This window comes from Oncorhynchus keta, chromosome 12, assembly GCF_023373465.1.
Source record: "Oncorhynchus keta strain PuntledgeMale-10-30-2019 chromosome 12, Oket_V2, whole genome shotgun sequence".
Classification (NCBI taxonomy): domain Eukaryota; kingdom Metazoa; phylum Chordata; class Actinopteri; order Salmoniformes; family Salmonidae; genus Oncorhynchus; species Oncorhynchus keta.
Genome location: NC_068432.1, coordinates 12,589,374 through 12,611,280, shown reverse-complemented (window position 1 = coordinate 12,611,280; position 21,907 = coordinate 12,589,374). Strand labels below are relative to the sequence as shown.

General features: G+C 42.9%; 2 protein-coding genes across 2 annotated transcripts in view; both read left to right on the top strand.

Annotated features, from left to right (window-relative positions):
• Positions 1-6,346, top strand: part of LOC118391011 (serine/arginine repetitive matrix protein 3) — a 176,703-nt gene extending 170,357 nt beyond the window's left edge. Inside the window, exons 13-14 of the mRNA XM_035781915.2 lie at positions 117-239; positions 1,887-6,346. Of these exons, the coding sequence (XP_035637808.1) occupies positions 117-239; positions 1,887-2,100 (337 nt within the window). The 3' untranslated portion in view covers positions 2,101-6,346. The remainder of the gene's footprint in view (positions 1-116; positions 240-1,886) is intronic.
• A 3,285-nt stretch (positions 6,347-9,631) lies between these two features.
• Positions 9,632-15,165, top strand: LOC118391010 (heat shock protein beta-1). The gene is made up of 3 exons (XM_035781914.2): positions 9,632-10,215; positions 13,548-13,611; positions 14,490-15,165. Exons 1-3 carry the CDS (start codon positions 9,753-9,755, stop codon positions 14,692-14,694), a joined length of 732 nt encoding a protein of 243 aa, XP_035637807.1. The 5' UTR covers positions 9,632-9,752; the 3' UTR covers positions 14,695-15,165.
• The last annotated feature ends 6,742 nt before the right edge of the window (positions 15,166-21,907 follow it).

Sequence of the window (21,907 nt, the reverse complement as noted above, 5' to 3'; positions counted from 1 at the left end):
CAACTGTTCTTGCTATCCAGTGATTTATTTCGACACAAACATGACTTTTCTCATATATTCATTTTTTCTTTCCAGTACATGACAATTTGATGCGTTTATTTTCCTTGCTCAACTAGGGAGAGAGACAGCCCTCACCACTCTGATGCTGACCGTGCTCGTCGTCGCTCCAGGAGCTATTCTCCCATCAGGAAGAGGCGACGAGACTCTCCCAGCTTCATGGAGGCTCGCAGGATCACCAGGTAACAGAGACTTTATCTAACCATGCTCCCTCAGTGAGAGCAGAATCCAAGTGTAACACTGACATCTATGGGAGAGTTTGTCAAGGTTTCTCCCTCTCGGGTTTTCTTTCTCAACAATTTTATTGTGAATCCTCAGCATGATCACTGTAAATGTGGGGTGCTTATATGTTCTCTAATCTGACATGCCATAGTATTTAGTGTATGTGTAAATGTGAGTGTCTGTTGTATAGTACCATCCAAGTGGAACTGAACACGTTATATTATTTCAGGTGAAATGTATTTATATCACAGAAGTGTACAACCTTTGTCACCGATTGAATTTGCCACCACTGAGTGATGTCACACTGTAGCAATAATATGATTCCATTGTATTCCCCAGAATGTGTGTGTAGTGGTTTCCCATAAAATGCAGGTGAAATGTTCTGTGACACTCCTCTCTCACTCCTCCTGTACGAAGGAAGGTTCCCCCATCTCTCTCCTCCCCCCCCTCGAAGCCAAGACAACGGAATACTGCTGAGCTGCAGGCTAGGTTACCGTGGTAACAGTTGCCGTGCAGCAGGACTCCCCTAGTCCTCCTTGCCGAAGCCTTGTGAAGCAGTTAACCAACCGAACAGACTTCCCTAGAGTAACACTGCACCCTCCCCTTTCCTCTCAATCTCCCTCTTTCTATCCATCTTTCTTTCTGTTAATCCACATTCACCTGCACTAGACATACAGTCACTGATGTGCAATAATGCTGTAACACACGTTTTTTACAAAGGCACTATCAAGGTTCGTCAAACGATGTCTGTCTGTAAACCAGAAATTGTGGTTCTATATAAATTCTTTGTGATTCTGTATTTGTGATCCACAACTACCACATTTTTTTTGCAAAACATCCCTGTAGGTAGTGAGCACCTTGATAACGCTGACGTCCTGCCTCTAGATTAACTCTCCTGATTCCTGGGTGATGGCTAACCTTCAGATGATTTTCTGTCTTTTTGCGGCTAACAGCTCTCAATTTACCTCTGTCGGCACTTAAGTTGCACCTTGAGGTAGCTCACTAACAAGGCAATCTCAATGCTCTTAACCCTTTTGAAGTGTGTGTGTGTGTGTGTGTGTGTGTGTGTGTGTGTGTGTGTGTGTGTGTGTGTGTGTGTGTGTGTGTGTGTGTGTGTGTGTGTGTGTGTGTGTGTGTGTGTGTGTGTGTGTGTGTGTGTGTGTGTGTGTGTGTGTGTGTGTGTGCGCTTGCGGACTCCTACTAACTAACACATGGAGCCGCTCTCTTTCAGCACTTCTCAATTTGACTGCCGCACCTAATAACTACTATGCCACATTTCTGGCCTGCCCCTTGAAGACAGCTGACCCAGACCCTTTTGGTTGACCTCTATTATGTTCCAAACATGACCCTCTCATGATCTTTTTATGCGATTATAACATTTGACAAAGTATAGTTGAAGTACAAAATATTTTGGGAATCAGAAAAGCATATGATAATATTGCAAACCTACAGTATTCCCATTGGAGTGTACTGTACAATGCAGAGGCATGCCAAAAGAGCAGCTCTCAGATCAGCTGTCAGAGTGGTGGTCCTCCTCACACTAACTGGTCACAAGCCTTTTATACACTGTATAACCTTCTATCCCTTCTATCGTCTCCTCTCCTCAGCGCTCGGAAGCGGCCTATCCCGTACTACCGTCCAAGCCCCTCCTCCTCCAGCTCCATGTCTAGCCCCTCCCACTCGGAGAGGAGTCGCAGCCATGACAGCTACAGCAGCTATAGCCGCAGTCGCAGTCACAGCCGCACCAGGAGCCACAGCCGCTCCCGCAGCCGCAACCACAGCTACTACAGTCGCAGCAGTTACGAGAGCCCCGGCTTCTGAGGAGAGAGAGACAGAAAGAAAGGGCGAGGGAGAAAGAGAGCGAGCGAGGGGGTAGATAGAGAGGGAAAAAGAGAGACAGAGACAGAGAGAAAGGGCGAGGGAGAAAGAGAGCGAGCGAGGGGGTAGATAGGGAAAAAGAGAGACAGAGAGAGAAAGACAATAAAAATCATGTAATGTATTCGTATGTCCCTGAATGGTTCAAACACAGGGCCAGACCTCTGGTCCATTTTTACCCTCAGTCTCCATCTCTGTATACTTCATGTTAACCCGCGTTAACCCGCAAGTATGGGTAGCTGCTGCCCATTATGGCGACCGGAGTATGGGCATTGGGTGTATAGAAAGCGAATAATCTAATCGGGCAGATTTGTTGCCACTCAAGACCGTTTTGCATTGCTGATTGGGCTGCACGATGAGTCAACCAGTGCATCTGTGTTGTATCAACATGCCTGCTGACTTGAGGTGCTTCCTACTGGGTATTACGGTCGTGTCGCTGACGGTAATCTTATGTGGACATTTTCTTCACACCGGTGCAGCCTTGACAAGAAATAGCTAATACTGATAACCATCTAGATATCACCTTGATGCAGTCTACTACTCAATGGGAAGGGCATGAACGTCAAGAACACCGCGACACCACTACCTAGTAGGCAATATCAGAGTGACAGTCACAGTAGGCACACGTGTACAACGCATGAAGCAACAATACACCCATCATCAATACCTTTAATCTAAAATAAACAGTCATCAGTTTTCTAACTGAAAGTGTACAATTATTTGTGTAAAACTAACACTGAAATACAACTCCGACTCAAGCAGAAGTCCAAACTCTCGCGGTATGGTAGGTCAGTGTACGGCAGTAGCGTGGTAAGAAACGGTAACAACAACAAAAACGGCTCAGTCAAAACCTTCTAACCTACAGCAGAGCGATTCCGACACACTCTCTCCTTTCCACACGCCCACTACTTTCCTTTCGACACACCCACTACTTTCCTTTCGACACACCCACTACTTTCCTTTCGACACACCCACTACTTTCCTTTCCACACGCCCACTACTTTCCTTTCCACACGCCCACTACTTTCCTTTCGACACACCCACTACTTTCCTTTCGACACACCCACTACTTTCCTTTCGACACACCCACTCGCCCATACTCCGGTCGCTTTATTGCTACTCCTTTCTCTTAACCTGAGCCTGGATCAATGGAAGGAAGAGGGAGGTTTTTAATATTATAGCACATTCATTTGAAATATCCATTTTTTTTCCACAAGTGGGAGGGAAAAAATCGATATATCAAATGAATGTGCTATAATATTCAAATGGATGCAACACACTGGTAATTATTTCAAATAACATTCCCCGGATCATGGTTTTAGAAAATACATGATAAAGCCTAAAGAACAAGTCTGTAAGCACTTTCTCCATAATCTTCCACGGAGCAAAAGTAACCAGAAAATAAGTTGTTATTTTATTTGATATATTCTAACATTGGGACACTTCATGAGTTTGTGGAAGAAGAGGAAAATAAGTTGTTATTTTATTTGATATATTCTAACATTGGGACACTTCATGAGTTTGTGGAAGAAGAGGAAAATAAGTTGTTATTTTATTTGATATATTCTAACATTGGGACACTTCATGAGTTTGTGGAAGAAGAGGAAAATAAGTTGTTATTTGATTTGATATATTCTAACATTGGGACACTTCATGAGTTTGTGGAAGAAGAGGAAAATAAGTTGTTATTTGATTTGATATATTCTAACATTGGGACACTTCATGAGTTTGTGGAAGAAGAGGAAAATAAGTTGTTATTTTATTTGATATATTCTAACATTGGGACACTTCATGAGTTTGTGGAAGAAGAGGAAAATAAGTTGTTATTTTATTTGATATATTCTAACATTGGGACACTTCATGAGTTTGTGGAAGAAGAGGAAAATAAGTTGTTATTTGATTTGATATATTCTAACATTGGGACACTTCATGAGTTTGTGGAAGAAGAGGAAAATAAGTTGTTATTTGATTTGATATATTCTAACATTGGGACACTTCATGAGTTTGTGGAAGAAGAGGAAAATAAGAGTCACAAATGGAAAATAAGTCAAATGAAATCAAACACTACTGGGACATTTTTTTCTCCAATGTCATTACATCATTTCCCCAAAGACACTAATGCTCTATTTTAGGAACTTGAGAGATCAAGAGAAGCGATAAAGAACAAAACAAAAGTCGGCTGACAATTTAGCACACAGAAGGGAACTGGTGTATGTTTTTCTTTAAAGGTTGTAGCATATATGTCAGGATATATAAATGATTCTAAACTGTAAGTTCTGGCTTGTAAACTATGCACTGTATATTCCATGTGATTTTGAAGAGGCTTGTTATTTGATGGTGACTTTGTATGATGATGCACCAGGAAGGAGGAAGACTGCTGCTTGTACCAGAGATCCCTGCTGGCTGCCACTATAGGTCCCAGGGTGCATCTGTCACGGACACTACAGCACTACAGGTCCCAGGGTGCATATGTCACTAAAGTACTACAACTCCCAGGGTGCATCTGTCCTCACTCCGCCCATTCTGATCTGTATTGTACGTGGCGTACCAGACCTGTAATTACACACAGAGGCAAGAAGGGATATAAAAACCAATGTATTATTATGTACTTTTCCCTATTCCACTATTTATTGTGTTCAAACTATTAAAGTTGCAATATGTACATTTTGGGGTGGCCTGACCAAATACACATAGAAATGTGAGTTATAGATCTGTTATTCGCATTGAAAGCTTGTCTAAGAAGCAGTAGATCTGTTCTATGTGTGCTATTTCTATTATTCTTGTTCTTAGGTTTCGTTTTTGCATCTTTTACTTTCAGTTTTGTACACCAGCTTCAAACGGCTGAAAATACAATGTTTTGGGTTATTGACAATATATTTCACAGCGGTTTAGCTGGTACAATGATTCTCTACACTATGCATTGCGTGTTTTGTCACGTAAACTGAAATTAGGCAAACTATTAGAATTTCTGCATACTGCACCTTTAATGTAAATACTACTGTACCTCTTTTGCAATGACCAATGAGGTGAAGTCGCTCTGTAAAGATGCTCTTTCTTAAGATACTTCAGAAACCTTCTGCAAAAGCATCCATGTATTCTTGTGGTTCTATATTTTATCCACAGCTATTTATTACATTATTTATTCCAATTATCTATTAAGTTATTTATTGTTTATTTATTTGATCATTTATTTGTTTTGTCTCATAAAATGTTCTTAAAGCAATTTGAAGAATCGTGTCATTGAGATACTAATATATCATGGGAGAATTGCTGCAAATGTATGTATTCTCATCTCTGAATATACAGTATGTCCATTGATGTATTAACCTAAATCCTTTTTATTTGTGATGAAAGCTTCTGCTTCCTTTAAGAATAGGGGAGTGAGCTGAGTTGGCGGTAGCTTGTTTCTATGGCGGTGTTCCCTTACCTGATGTATTTTATAATGCTCTTACACAGGGTTCATTACAGTACTGGAACAGTCCACAGAGACCATGTATTAAACGTTTGTGTTGATGCAATCTTTTATTCTTCTGCCTGTCTGTTTCCTGGTGCAGGGGATACATAGTTAAAGTTACGTAGAGGGGCTGTTACTCTGCAGGGCTCCAAAGGTCCACTTCTACCAACTCCTTCTGTCCAAAACGTTGATCAGGCCTGGATTATCTCTCTCCAGACATAGACGGGTTGATTGCGCTAATTTGTTGTTGGTCTAAACAATCACATTGCCCCTGCTGTAACAGGCTGGCCCTATCCCCTGCACCCTGCTTCTACCAGAGGTGTCCTAGTAACTGGCTCTGACCTGGCATGAGGTCTCAGACAGAGGGTCAACTCATTTTGCAAGCCGGTGGTCAGCTAAACTACGTACACAGCAAATGCCCCTGCTTTCAAAACGCTTGAACCCAGACACAGGTAGTCCCACAAGAAGCCCATCATGTTCCCTGCCTCAGTTTATTACTCTGTGATGATGCAATCAGGGAACCCCTTCAGTCTTCCTTCCCATTCGTCATGCCTCCTGTCACTCATGCAGTGTTACATTAAAAATGTAACCAGAGTTACTGTAACCTAGTATGATATTAAACAAAACCTGTTCCGATATTAAGAGTACAGCACTAAACCTTTGGATTGTATACAAGTCATTTAGTTGTAGTGTAAAAGTTATTATACAGGACAATAAATATAAACCAATGAAAAATGAGCTACTTGTGTTGTCTTTCAAAAGTTACTCTTTTTGACCTGGGAAAAAAAACGTTGTCACTGAGGTGTACACGATGTTCATACTGTAATACGTGCATGTGCTCTTGGTAGGTACCACCAACATTTAATTTATTTCATAGTGATACTGGAAACTGGCCTGAGAGAAACTGACTGGAATATTCTGTAACCTGGTGTACTTTTCCAACTCCCTGTTTATCTTTCCTCCCAAGTCCATAAATTCAACCTTTGTCATGTAACCTGTGAATATATGATGAATACAGGCAGCATCGCTCCCGGGAAATTACAACATTATTGTTGTATCTGTCTGAGTCTGAGGCACAGTCTGATAAATGAATGAATGAAAATGCATTAACCTGAACCTGAACCCTAACCCTAGGCTCTGTACTTTTGATCTATACAATAACAGGTATCCTTTGACATGAGTTGGCAACAACAACAAAATATCCAGCTCATGTATGTTCAACCATGCACTGCACTGTCCGAGTTAAACCTGTGCTCTTGATTTATCTTGCCTGGCAAATGAAGTGTGTACTTTTGGAACTATTCCATTGGTTTCATTGTGCCAAACCAAATACACATTGAGAATCTCAAATATTTGGACTGTGCATTCAACTCAGTCTAGTCTGAGTTAATGTGACGGAATATTGACTCCCATCCAGTGCTGCTCTTTGGAAGAGACACAAGGCAATATTACCCCTCCAATAAAACCCTCAAATAAGATGGGTGAACTGTCAAGTTAGTGGTAGTGCTGATTCAGCCAAGACGAACACCTGGCTGTGCGGTACAGTGTGCCAACGACCCATCCCATCCCTGGGGTTCACGAGTTCATGGAAATAGTACGGTAATATGTAGACCCATAGTGGTGTGAAGACTGCCAGGCTCACACAAGTCTGAGGTCCACCCAAGCAGCATCTCCAACTTTACACCAGTAAATCAAGGCGACATTTAAGAGTTCAACATTGAAGCTTTAAATTGACTATACAGGAGTTATTTTAACTCAACAGAGTGATTACGCTCCCCAGAGTTAGTGTTGATAACTGGACTTGATTGGGACTGAGTCATTTTAATTCCAATAAGAGTAGCCAGAGACAGGGAGTTAAATCTATGGCGTATCCACATATGTGAGACGGGCCTCATTGTCAAAGAATTCCCATCATTGCTCTGTCGGAGGTTGATTTTTAGAATTGTTTGTAACAAATGTGTCTAAACTAAACCAGTCTTTAAGTGGTTGGATTTATTGCAACAGTTACTGTGATGGTTGTTCCAGTTTACATTGACATACACTCTTAGAAAAAGGGTTCCAAAAGGGTTGTTCAGCTGTAGAACCTTTTTCGTTCCAGGTAGGACTCTTTTGGGTTCCATGTAGAACCCTCTATGGAAAGGATTTTACATGGAACCCCAAAGGGTTCTACCTGGAAACAAAAAGAGTCTAAAGATCCACCGCTTCAAAGGTTTCTCCCATGGGGACAACCGAAGAACCGTTTTAGGGTCTAGATAGCACTTTTGTTTCAGAGTGTAGGAAGTCTCAAGCAACAGTATTGTCCTCTCTGCTCTGACATGCAGTCTGAATGTAAGTTGTGGTTGATGTAAAATGGACAACCTCCTCTAATTGGATTCCAATAGACATTGGATGTCACATTGCAAGCCACCATAATGTGACACATTAAGAAATATGCAAATTAAACGTAATCACCATTATACCTCAAATGGGACCATATTAACTGCATTTGACTCCATAGGAGTTGAATTGGCTCTTGCGATTTTACTGTGAGAGTAAACAACTAACTCTAGAACACTGATCAACACTACAGGGAGTTTAAAAATAAAAAGTTATTTTAAATTAATACTGTACAGAGTGAAACGCAATGATGCAGAGTTAAATATCAAGACTAAATTGAGAGAATACAACTCAGAAAGAAATTACTCCATTGCCAGAGTACATTTGACTCTTTTTAGACTGGGACTAAAATGTTATCTGTGGCATAATTCTATTTTCCTCAGTCAGACTGAGATTTACTCTGTCATTTTTACTGTGAACTCTATTACACACCGGGACACGAAATGTAACCTGTACAGGAACAGTATTGATACCATGGACTAAATGGACATTAGTCCTAACATTTATCCACATTTTCTGAAATCAATATAATGTAGGCTGAGCCCTGAAAGGTGCATGCCAAAACCAAGTCCTTGTTCAAGATTGGTAAAAAAAAAATGTATTGGAGCCAAAATACCACAGGGCATAGAGCCAGCAGTGGAATAGATCTGAAAGGAAACAGGGTGTCCATGAGATTAGTGGGATGCCAATCAGTTGGTGACTTTACTATCAGAAATAGGAAGGAGATATACTGTCTACATCAGTATCAACCCAGTCTAACTAAGCTCTGGTTCCATGCATATCAGGAGTAACTCATATCACACCAAATACCTCCATGTGTGTGTGCATTCTTTGTGTGTTTTTGTGGGTGTCTACTTTATGCAAGCATGCTTGAGTGTGGGTGTGTGTTGTCAGTGGTGTCTGTGTTGTGTTTTGCTTGTCTGAGCTCCTAGGATTATAGTGTTCATACTAATATCACGTATGTGGCTGGTTGGCTTGTCACCAGCCTGTGTGTTAGAAACAGCATACGTATGTCTCCCCTCCATGCAGGGGGGCTCTAGTTCTGCTGAGCAGGGCTGTCTGCTTTACAACAAACTCTCAGATTCCTCTAGCCCTGTGTCATGGCTAGGATAGGCTCAGAGTGGGATTACAATTGGGAGGAAGGGCGGAGGAGAGGGTGAAACGGAGTGCTTGGCAGTTGTTAGAGGGGTAGTGGGGTAAAGGGGAGGGCCTTTGCACTGGCATGGCACACCCCGTCATTGTCCCCAGGCTTTGGGAGTTGCAGATAGCATATGAACACGTCATATGCCATGACAATTTTAGGGGGAATAAGAGGAAATTAGCTTTAATACTGCTAAATATTCTCTCAGACTCATGGAAAAATGTGTAGAATAGCAGGAAAGGACCTCTAAAACAGCAACATTTTCTCTCTAAGCCTCATGGCGAGTATGTAAAATAGCATGAGATTAGCTGTAAAATCCCAGCGAAACTGCTCTACGTCACTGTCTTGGACTTGGATTCCATTCTAGTGCTATGTCTGACACGAATAGACCTAGTTCATTCTATAAATATCTGTCCGGGGAGGGGGAGGCAGATGGGGTGAGAAGGGAGGGTCAGTGACAGTGTTGACTAGAAGTGGGCGGTGGCTGTGTGTATAAAAGCCCTCTGCCGAGAAGCAGATGTTAATTTCGGTGGAAGTTTGAGAGAGACACCCACCAACGGCATCTACAGCCAGCCAGCTTCACAGCTCTACTACTGCAACAGTACTACTCCTCTTCTTCCAGCAAACATGACAGAGAGACGCATCCCCTTCAGCCTGCTCCGCACCCCTAGCTGGGACCCCTACAGGGACTGGTACCAGGGCAACCGACTCTTCGACCAGTCCTTCGGTATGCCTGCCCACGCAGAGGGGTTACCTTCCTTCTCCAGCACCCACTGGCCCGGATACATGCGCCCCGCCCTCGGCCACGACCTGTCATCTGCCGGCTTCATGCCCTCTATGATGCCCCACCAGCAGAGTGCAATGATGCCCTTAGTCCCAATGATGCCCCAAGCCCCAATGATGGTCCAGGCCCCTATGATGGCCCAGGCTGGGGCAGCATCCTTCTCCCGCGCCCTTTCCCGCCAGCTCAGCACTGGCATGTCTGAGATCAAGCAGACCCAGGAGGCCTGGAAGGTCACTCTGGACGTCAACCACTTCTCCCCTGAAGAGTTGGTGGTCAAGACCAAGGATGGCGTAGTAGAGATCACTGGTAATAAACTCATCTCTATCTAGCTCTATCGAGCTTTGGCTCTGTCTCTGGCGCTGTCTCTGTCTGTATCTTTCTCTCTCTTATAGCTGTGTTTACACAGGCAGCACAATTCACGTCTTTCTCACTAATTGGTCGTTTGACCAATATGATCATCGCTGAAGAAGGACTGATGAGAAAATATCTGATGTGATTGGTCAAACGAACAGAATTAGGCTGCTTCTGCCTCACCGGCTCTGTCTGTCTCTTTCTTTCTGTGTGTGTCTCTGGCTCTCCCTTTCTCTGTGTCCGTCTCTTTCTCCTCCCTGTGTCTATGTGTCTGTCTCAGTAGACAAAATCAGTATGACTTTGTAGCCACCGCAGTACATTAAATTGACTTCATAATATGCAGAATTAGTTTATGTGCATCAAAACATGTTGTTTTATTAGAATGAATACAGCATCTTTGTCTAGCGGAGCTGGTTTCTGTTTTGCATCTTTTAGCATCATAATGTTTTATTTAACCTTTATTTAACCAGGTTTAGTCTCGATAAAAATCTATTTTTCAAGTGAGACCTGGACCTAATGAGTTTTAGTGGGTATATGTTACACATGCATTTAACGATGAATGAGGCACATGAGATGTCTCACTTACTAAATACTACTGAGCACACTACAGGGTTTCACTTGTCATAGTAAGGGAGTTGTTGCTGTGACATGGAGGACAGTGAGAGTAACACTTGTTGTAGTCACCTGTGTTGATTGTTTTATGTGAAGGGCTTAGCCCAAAGTCACATCACATAACATCACAATATATTACACAGCCGTGGTCTCTGTAGACCAGAGGACAGGAAGGAGGGGGAGATGGACAGAGGGAGAGAGGGGTTGGAGGCTGCTGGAACAGAGCCCATAGATTCCTGAGACATTATTCACATTACAACAACAGAGATATGTATTGTACTGTACACTAGTGGAAGTAGACCATTACAACAACAAGTGGGTTTAACGTTCTGTCCACACCCATTTTATTGCGTTACATATGCTAGTTTTGAGAAGACTATTACAACAATAACATTGTTTTAGAGTGGGGACTTGGGCAGTATGTCCAAATTGTAAATTAGACTTACAATAAGTTGCCTAGTGGTTAAGAGCATTGGGCCAGTAATTGGAAGGTTTCTGGTTTGAATCTCTGAGCCGACTAGGTAAAAAATCTGTGCCCTTGAGCAAGGTACTTAACCCTAATTGCTCCCATAAGTCGCTCTGGATAAGAGTGTCTGCTAAATGACTAAAATGTAATAAGGACCCTGTATTTTATGTTGAATTATAACATACTTAGGGTTAGGGTGTACAAACTGTAGATTGGACTTAAAATAACACTTTTTCATCTTGACATTGAATATTTTCCCTTAGTTACTTGTTGGTTAGTCTGGAACAGAAAGTATTTTTAAGGAGAATAGTTAATGATATCATCAAATCCATGAGAGAACCCAGACCCTCTCTGGTACCATATCCACTCACAGAGAGCGATAGAGAGAGAGAGAGAGAGAGAGAGAGAGAAAGAGAGAGAGAAAAATAAAGAGAGAGAGAGAGAGAGAGAGAGAGAGAGAGAGAGAGAGAGGAGGACATTTATCCATGACTCACTCTCGCTGTGTTTCTGATCTGCTACTTTAAATGGGCTGCTGGTCCAGTTCCAGAGCGTATTCTTGTTCTCTCCTCCTCTAGCAGCAGACAGTTATGATCAACAAAGCTCTGACACTGGGAATGAACACTGCATCCTTGTATAGTTGCTTATAACACTTGCACGCTTCCCATGTTCCTATCAAAGCTGAGTAACTGGTGTGGCTGTATAAGGTGTGGCTGTTTATCCGTGTTTGATAAATGCCTGGTTAAAGGACCTTTCACAGTGTTGTAGTCCTGCAGGAAAGGGGACTGGTCCCTGTGGCAAACTCCTATTATCAGATCAGCTGTTGTCATAACATAATCATAACAAAAAGATATGCTGTCAGTATTTCAAGCCTGGCATGTGTATTTATAGGGGCCTGGTGAGAGACATAGAGATATAAACCAGTTGGCGCACGGACTCAGTGGACTGTTTATTAGGTACACCACCCGTTCAAGAAATTAGATCACTCCTACTGACAATGAGTCGCGTGGCTGTGGCTTGCTGTATAAAGCAGGCAGACAGGCATCGAGGCATTCAGTTACTGTTCACTGAACGTTAGAATGGGCAAAATGAGTGACCTAAGCGACTTTCAATTTGGTATGATCATCTGTGCCAGGCACGCTGGAAAACGGTTGCCCTCCTGGGCTTTTCACGTACGTCACTGTCTAGGGTTTACTGAGAATGGAAAAAAAATAAAATAAATGTATATAAAATATGTATATAAAAATAAAAAAAGATAATGTCAGCGGCAGCCCTGTGGGCAAAAACAGCTCATTGATGAGAGAGTTCAAAGGAGAATGGCAAGAATTGTGCAAGTTAAGAAGCTCAATACAACAGTGGGATGCAGAATGGTATCAAGGAATGCACAACTCAATGGGCTATTGCAGCAGACGACCAAACCGGGTTACACTCCTATCAGCTAAAAGCGAGAAGAAGCAGCTCCAGTGGGCACTCAATCACCAACACTGGACAACTGAGGAGTGGAAAAACATTGCCTGGTCCAAAGAATCCCGGTTCCTGTTGCGTCATGCAGAGTCAGGATGGCAGAGTCAGGATTTGGCTTAAGCAGCATAAGTCCATGGACCCATCCTGCCTGGTGTTAACGGTACAGGCTTGTTGTGGTTGTGTACTGGTGTGGGTAATGTTTTCCTGGCACACAATACGTCCCTTGATACCAAACAGCGTATCTGAACATTATTGCTGACCAAACCCAATAGAGCATCTTTGGGATGAGATGGAATGGGCATTTCGCAGCATGAATGTACCGCCGTCCAATCTGTAGCAACTGCGTGATTCCATCGTGTCAGCATGGACCAACATCCCCGAGGAATGCTTCTTGTAGAATCCACGCCTTGAAGAATTCAGGGTGCTCTGGATGCCAAGGGGTGTCTGACCTGGTACTAGATGGTGTACCTAATAAATTGGCTACTGAGTGTACATCACACAGGTAACATGCTAGGGAACGTATCGAAGGGGACATGCATGTACAGTACAGACACCAGGCAGGGGGACAGGGACATGACATCTATTCTCAGCCCCTTGTCCAACAGAAAATAAGGTTTTCCTAAACAAAATGCTCAAGGAAGCTTGTGTTTTTGCACAAAATAACATTTATACACAGTGGTCATGGCACATGAAGTGACTGCAGTCTCCAGTGTGCTAAGACTGACCCGTGTGTGTTCTGTGTCCACAGGCAAGCATGAGGAGAGGAAGGACGAGCATGGATTTGTGTCCAGATGCTTCACTAGGAAATACACGTAAGTAACACAACGTCATTGCCAATATTAATAACGATGATACAACTCACAGTGACACTCCTATCAACGAACCTGGCAGACTGTGCAACAGATGAATAGCCCATTGTTGCGCAACCCGTCGTAGCCATTTTGTCACCGCGCTGAACAAGGCATCATAAATAATGTGTGTAGTGTCTCTGTCAGTGACTGTCCAGAATAATGTCTCTCCCATTTGTTTCAATGTTGATTACATCAACAACAAAAGTCTAGTGATACTGTTATCATGGGTGTGGTCCTGTGAGCCTCTTTTGGTTCATTGGTCAAGCCTGCAGAGGGTTGAGTGTAGCGGAAGGCTGAGCAAAGCAACACCGGCGGCGACTGACTGTGTTTGTATAGTACAGCCAGCCGTCCTCCCTCTGGGCTGAGCTCCATGGGTCTCTGTATCGCCATCCACGGGCCACTACATATACCATGACTCTGACAATCAACATTGCCCCACCGGCAGGCTGGAAAGCCTATAATAAATGAAGGTTCTATCGAATTACATTTCAAGAAAATTAAGATGTCTCAGTAAAGTATTTTATAGGCAGCATCCAAATAGAAGCCTTCCTTACTTGCTTAGGCTCATACTCCCCCTGGAGCATAAGCCACCGATAACAGCTTTCCAGCGTATCTGGTCTTGTACATCAACCTGACTGTGCTGTTATCTCTCCTCCCTGCTCCAGACTGCCCCCTAGTGCTGAAGCTGAACTCATACACCAGTGATTCTGAATAAAGTTGATATCAAATGACATTAAAGATACTGCATATTGCGAGATAAAAGCACTGTCTGCCTCAGTAAAGTATTTTTGTACTGTACAGTAGCCTGACTGTGATGTTTCCTTTCCTCCGTGGTCCAGACTGCCCCCTATGGCTGATGCTGAGAAGGTGACGTCCACCTTATCTCCCGAGGGAGTGCTGACCGTGGAGACTCCTCTGAACAGGCAGGCCATCAAGGCTGCAGAGATCTCCATCCCTGTCGCCATGGGCAGCAGCAAGACCAAGCCCTACGACATGACAACGAGGAAGGGAAGTGGCAATGAAGAGGAGGAAGAAGAGGAGTGAAACTCCAAACATAAACATAAACACACACTCACACTCACACACACCTAGTAGACACAGATGAAATGGTTAGACAGAAAGAGAGAAGGTAGGCAAAACTGTGATAATTCCACACCTATTGTATAGTTACAGTAGGCTCTGGAAATGCTTCTATAACGTTATACGTTTCACGTGTGCTCACACTAACACCACTTGCCTGCTGTATCCCACACTGCAGTAATTACTATATGCATTTGAGTCAAGCCACAACAAAAAACAGTTACACACACACACACACATACACACACTCTCCTCATTCCTACTATGCGCTTGCTAGGAACTGAAAATGATTAGATCTGCAAACAGTGACTGCAGTCCTGCTGTTGCATCATCATGCTGTGCTTGCTGCCTCTCTCTCTCTCTCTCTCTCTCTCTCTCTCTCTCTCTCTCTCTCTCTCTCTCTCTCTCTCTCTCTCTCTCTCTCTCTCTCCCTCTCTGCTTACAGACGTTAACACAGCCAAGAAGAGCCAGGATACCAGTGATACTGTAGCCTAGTCCCAGATCATTTTGTTGACAATGACCATAGGAGTTGGAAAGACTGCACAAACTGATCTGGACCAGGCTAGTGATACACACAGAACACCAAAGAACCAATGGGCCAGCACATGGGCCTCTGATGATTTCACCATCCTCTGACTGTTACTGGCCACTCACTGTTGTTAAAATATGGTCTGAAATACTGGTCTGTACTGTAGTTGCATTTGGAAAGCTGTACCCACGTATAACGGTGAATAAAGACAAATCCTAAAAGCGTGGGCCTCCTTTACCTGTTATCTCTTCTATTTAGGTACGATGTGATCTGAGTGATGTAGCACAATTATTAACATGTTGTTTCGAATAATATGATATCAATTATGTCATACTTTGTTGTGGCGTTGGTATCAGTAGCGTCTGACAATCTACCATGTGCAAGTCTGAAGATAAACACAGTAGAGAGAACGGGAGAAAGGAGCGATAGATATCAGGTAGATAGATGGCCAGACCGGAGATTGAGCAACACTGCTGTAAATCACATCCCAATACACATTGATGGGGTGTGATGATCACTGTGTCACACTTTGTCACACACCTGTTTCCATGGTTGCAGGTAGGGTAGAGGACTCACACGAAGTGTTGATCAGACCACTGTGGAGAAACCCAGGACCGGAAATTATGAGAGGAAGTGTTAAAATCCCTACCGTCACTGTTCCTACATGGTTCTACCATGCCTTAGTACACACACACACACACACACACACACACACACACACACACACACACACACACACACACACACACACACACACACACACACACACACACACACACACACACACACACACACACACACACACACACACACACACACACACACACACACACACACACACACACACACACACACACACAGCCACTGTCCCCTCCAGCAGCATGCTATTACTTAATGCCATCTACTGAAGTCCCTGTGGTAGCAGGCTACATTTATAACTCAAAAGGTAAGTCTATGCTGTAGATTTGCCATTCTGACATTTTCCCTAAGAGGCTGAATTAACTTACTACTTCAGTTGTTTGGTTTTCTCCAACCTTCATTCCAGTTGGAATGGTCTGTCTGAGTTGGGGGTGTAGTACAAAGAGGCTAGTTGTTGTTTATTTACAACTTTCATTCTCTTCCAGTTGAAACCCAGGCAGTGTACTAATGCACACGCTCACTAGCTCTCCTCGATTGCTATTTATAGAGGAAGAGGACTGCTTTTTATTCTCTGGGCTTCCGGCAACTTCTCTGACCACACTAGGAAGAAATCTGATGAGCACCAGGAATTTTTATTCTTTCCCTATCGAGTGAAAAGTTGTTGTTGGCCAGGCTTTGGCATCTTGACCACACACCAGGGTTAGGCGGTATCCAGATGTTCATACCATCCTACCATTTCTGTACCATACCAGTATACAGTATTAACGGAAGTGCACACAAATGGCTCTATTTCGAAAAAACTAAACAATTTTAGACATCAGGGAATTTGCAATGAGTAGGTCCGGAGACACGTTGGACAAAACCCATTGAGCAGATAATGGCTCCGAAAGCCTTTTGGAGTGGGTCTATGGACTTTTCCATGTGAATATTAAAGTCACCAAAAATGTGAATATTGTCTGCCATGACTACAAGGTCCGGTAGGAATTCAGGGAACTCAATGAGGAACGCTGTACATGGCCCAGGACGCCTGTAAACAGTAGCAATAAAAAGTGATTGAATAGGCTGCATAGATTTCATGACTAGAAGTTCAAAAGATGAAAATGCAGTCAGGCCAATTACATCAAGATTATGATCAGTGATTAGTTCATTGACTATGTGACTGCCTTGGAAGTGAGGGATCTAACATTAAGTAGCCCCATTTTGAGATGTGAGATATCACAATCTCTTTCAATAATGACAGGAATGGAGGAGGTCTTCATTCCAGTGAGATTGCTAAAGCGAACACCGCCATGTTTTGTTTGCTCAACCTAGATTGAGGCACAGACACGGTCTCAATGGAGATAACTGAGCTGACTACACTGGCTGTGCTAGAGGTTATAATATAGTGGCGTAGCATGCAACACCGCAGCCCCGAGGTGAGGGTCAACCATGTTATGGTCAACCATGTTCATTTATTAGGCACTTAATAGGCACTTACTATAGTCATTTTATAGTCATTTTAACCTCTTGAGATGGGAAAACGTGTTTTTTAGGAAGTTGAAGATGTGCTCTTTATGATCATGTTACAATTAGGTGAAATCAAACATTTTTTGGGGACCTTTCTGAAAAGGCACTGAATTGGTTGAACGACTCATTACAGTATCTACTGCAGAGGGAGCTTTGTGGAAGTTCTATTTCAAAGTCACTGATAGGGCAAAACACTGAACTTCAGTCTTCTGCTTTTTTCTCGTATATGACTTACCATTCCCATTCCATTTTAATGTCTTGTTAAATTAGTCATCTCTATCTCATCTATCCTATCCAGCTGCAGCCACCCAGCCAACCCTAAGCCAGAGATATCCGGGGCTCCATCTCCATCTCTCAGCCCTGTGTGTGTGGGGGGGGCGCTATTACCAATCAGCCCTCTTATTGGCTGCTTCATCCCCTGGATGCCTCTCCATCCACCCCCAACCTCCCCCATCCTCCCTCCATCCTCCCTCTATCCTCTCCACCCAGGCTGACAGGTCTAAGTAGGCCAGCTCGCTAAAGGCAGCAGCCCCTTTAACATGATCTGGAGACAGTGTTTATAAATGCAAGGTGGGAAAGAATGGAATTTGTTCAGATGCTTTCCCCACCACTCTCAGAGGCATCACTTCAGTATCTAAGTACCAGTTAAAGATGGACTCTTGGCAATTGAGCCTTTCTGCACTGCACTGCACCACCACCAATCCCCTATAACTGTTCACTGTCTGTAACATATAACATATCAGGTAGAGGAAAGGTGAAGACAACCAGCGTCCACAGATGATGCCCCTTTCACACCCAATAAACAAATAAGTTCCTCATCACCCTGAGAAAAATTGATTTCAGAATGTTTGTGAGAGACTGCACCATCAGCAGTACTCTGTGACCAAAAGTGAACACTCACTCCCAAGATCAGATGGATACACTCCAGCAGAGATGTCTGAGAACACAGGGTCACAGAAGCCAGTCAGGCCGCACAGCAGCCTGCAAGACATGAGGACAGGAGACACCTTCCTTATCTGGGAACAAACCAAGAATCCTCTTACCATATTAGTTTGTGACGTGCTGATGTATGAGGTCTTTTTCTGCTTGGAGGGCTGAATCACTGTTGGATATGCAATCCAATCAATCCTGTGTTTCAGACAGTAACAGGCAAAGGTAACCCACGATGACACTGATTGTGCCATGTGCCCCATTGTTAAAAGGTTTTGAGCGTGTAAAAGTATGGTCTGATGGCTTTGTAAGATATAGGCCATGTGTGTGTGTGAGAGAGAGAGAGAGAGAGAGAGAAATACACACACACACACACACACACATACACACACATATGCACATATGCACTACTGTATCTGTATTAGTCATTCTCCCTCTTGCTGTGTATAATATAATGCATACCAGCATGCGTGTCCTCATCTCTACCACTCACTCCATCCCTTACTATATACGTTTATGCCCCCTCCTCTGTTTGATCCGCTGCGAGGAGAGAAACATGAGTAAGCAATCCTCCTCTCTGTGATGAGGGCACTTCTTCACAGAAGAGTGTGAAGAGTAGGATAATGAGAAAAGGAGCAAATGAGAATGGAAGCAAAGGAAGGAACAGCCTTGACTCAGACTGATTGACAGCTGCATCAACCAATCCCTGCAGTTTATTTTGGGCATCAAACCAATCACTTCAGCAGGTTGTGGGCATAAACCCATCACATCAGCTCGTGGTGGGCATCAACCAATCATGTAATTTGTCTAAGAGACCCCTTTAGTCAGGCTTCTAGTGTATAGGAGGGTTGTCATTTAAATCAACGGTAAATCCATCAGACAAATGCGCTATGTGTTGTGTGTAGGATATGACTTTTAACAGACTGAAAGACATCCCAGCTCAGCTACGATGTCTCTGAGTAGCACATGGATGGAGGCCTTTGTGTCGAGCAGAAGCTATGTCATGAATGAACATCAAATCCTATTGAGAAAGTGGCTGTCGAGGAGGGATGTGAGGATGAGCCTTTTGTTATGTAATTATCATCTGCAGACTTTGTACTTTCAGATTTGTAAAATATTTTTTTTAATATTATATTTTTAAAAAATACATATAATTCTGTGCATGTCCAAGCACAGAATGATAGATTATTGTTTCAACTGTATCTTTCTGTTTCAACAGAAAAACATTTCAGCTCCTGCAACAACTAGACATAAAGAGCACACTTCCTCCCAAATTCCAAATGCGCTTCAACACAACTAGCTTTTATCTCCAGCAAAATGGGGATGAGAGAAGTGTATGTGTCTGGTACAGTAGCCCTATAATGAGGAGGACTGCTGCTGAGAGTGGGGGATGCGTATTCTAGCCTTAGCAACAGCAACTGGATTGGTGAGTGCTGATGGTCTAGCCCGGCTACCATTGGCTAACGCTTTTACAGGAGAACAGGGCATGATAATTCATCTTCTGAAAGAACTTCTTTGACAAGACATGGCTTAGTACAGTGCAGAGCCAAGTGAGGATGCATTTGTGTCATTTCATGCTTCACCCTTTCTCACATCAGTAGTATTTCTTCCCCCAATGGTAGGCAATGCATTTGATTGTCATCATATGAGAAGATATGATGGATATTTACAGTCATTTGCATCTGATACATTTTCAGTCAGTAAAGTAAAGCAATTTCAAAACCAACTGGGTATGTGCACTGATAGATACAAGTTTTATCTGGCAAATATGAAAGCTTGGTGCCATTGTAATTTACTGGTAGACTATGTGATGGGCCCCTTGTTCTCTGTCCATCAGCTGTTCTGGAATAGCCCTGCTCTACCAGAATCGTCTAGTGTTTCATCAAGGGCTTTTCTCCTTCCCCGTCTTCGATTGACTGTGGAGGAACTGAGCCTGTTACCAAAATCAATAACTACTATGGGGAATGAACACAATCTGCTTACAGATGGCCTATTGACTCCATTTTACTCAGCCAGATAGATTGTGCTTTTGACTTTGGAAAGGGGGTAGGGGTGGGGTTGGATCGGGGTTAGGCCTGGTTCAGTAACATTTCTCCCCTGATTCAGCATGAGGTGCTCTTCTCCTTCTGTCATCCAGAGCTAACGTAAGACCTCAAGCATCAGCCTATACTATAGCCTATACCTATACTGAGGCGAAGCCTGGCTCGTCGTGTGTGTGTGTGTGTGTGTGTGTGTGTGTGTGTGTGTGTGTGTGTGTGTGTGTGTGTGTGTGTGTGTGTGTGTGTGTGTGTGTGTGTGTGTGTGTGTGTGTGTGTGTGTGTGTGTGTGTGTGTGTGTGTGTGTGTGTGTGTGTGTGTGTGTGTGTGTGTGCGCGTGCGTGCGCCCATATGCCCATCAACCTTGCATTGAAAGAATTTGTATTCAGATGTATTTTCTATGAACCAACAGTTTTATTGATACATACCAGTGTTGCATTTGTTGGACGAGAAAACATTGGGTTTCAGTCATATGGGGCATCTTAACCTTCAGCCAGGTCAGGGGCGATCATAATATTATGGTACAGAAGAGTCATACTTTTGGAATAAGATTTTAAAATCACATTCATATCTAAATGAATGTGAATTCATGTTTAAATTCATGTCACATTCACATCTAATACTGTTTGCTGATTGCATTATAAATGTATTCACCAGTTGTGATGGGAAACCTGCAGCATCTGTCATAGTTCTTTCTATCAAGATTTATTTGTTCATCTATGTTCATCCGTAATGTCACCGTGACAAAATAGGTGTATATGGAGAATAGGCAAAAAAATAGAACTAGGCAAACAAACAAATAAATACATTTACACTTCACTGTCTTAGCAGGGCAGACAACCATAACCATCACTGTGTTTCCAGGTCAGCTGAACAGGTCACAGTTTGATGATGTCACACTGAGGACAACCGGCTGTTTGGCTTTCAGGATGTGATATAGGCAGATGTTACATTAAACCGGCATTGTGTGGTTGGATAAGCGAGTAACCAGCTTTCAAACTTCAGTTGAGAACTGTTGGTGCCAGATGCTAGATTAGATGCAGCATTTAGTTAAGAGGCCCTGAACAATCTGCGATATAGCATTGGGTGGCACTGGAGGAAGCCTGGACCAAATGCTGCTTTTCAACATGACAGTACACTACAACACAATCTTAGTTAAGTTACTGCAGATTTTCTCCAGTAGAGCAACTCAGTGGCTTGCTGTTTCTTATCCAAAAAGTATATGTTATAATTTGTTAACACCAAACTATAAAAATATATATCTAGCGACCTAGCTCTGTACCTAATTACAATATCTATCTATCTATCTATCTATCTATCTATCTATCTATCTATCTATCTATCTATCTATCTATCTATCTATCTATCTATCTATCTATCTATCTATCTATCTATCTATCTATCTATCTATCTATCTATCTATCTATCTATCTATCTATCTATCTATCTAAAACCTACCTACCTACCTACACTTAGAAAAAGGTGCTATCTAGAACCTAAAAGGGTTATTTGGCTGTCCCCATAGGGGAACTCTTTG

Bases quoted from the DNA above. Each gene is read 5' to 3' on its own strand.
- LOC118391010 (XM_035781914.2), top strand. From the start codon at position 9,753: ATGACAGAGAGACGCATCCCCTTCAGCCTGCTCCGCACCCCTAGCTGG. The intron at 10,216-13,547 runs GTAATAAACTCA...CTGTGTCCACAG, and splicing joins TGGCGTAGTAGAGATCACTG to GCAAGCATGAGGAGAGGAAG. The intron at 13,612-14,489 runs GTAAGTAACACA...TCCGTGGTCCAG, and splicing joins TGCTTCACTAGGAAATACAC to ACTGCCCCCTATGGCTGATG.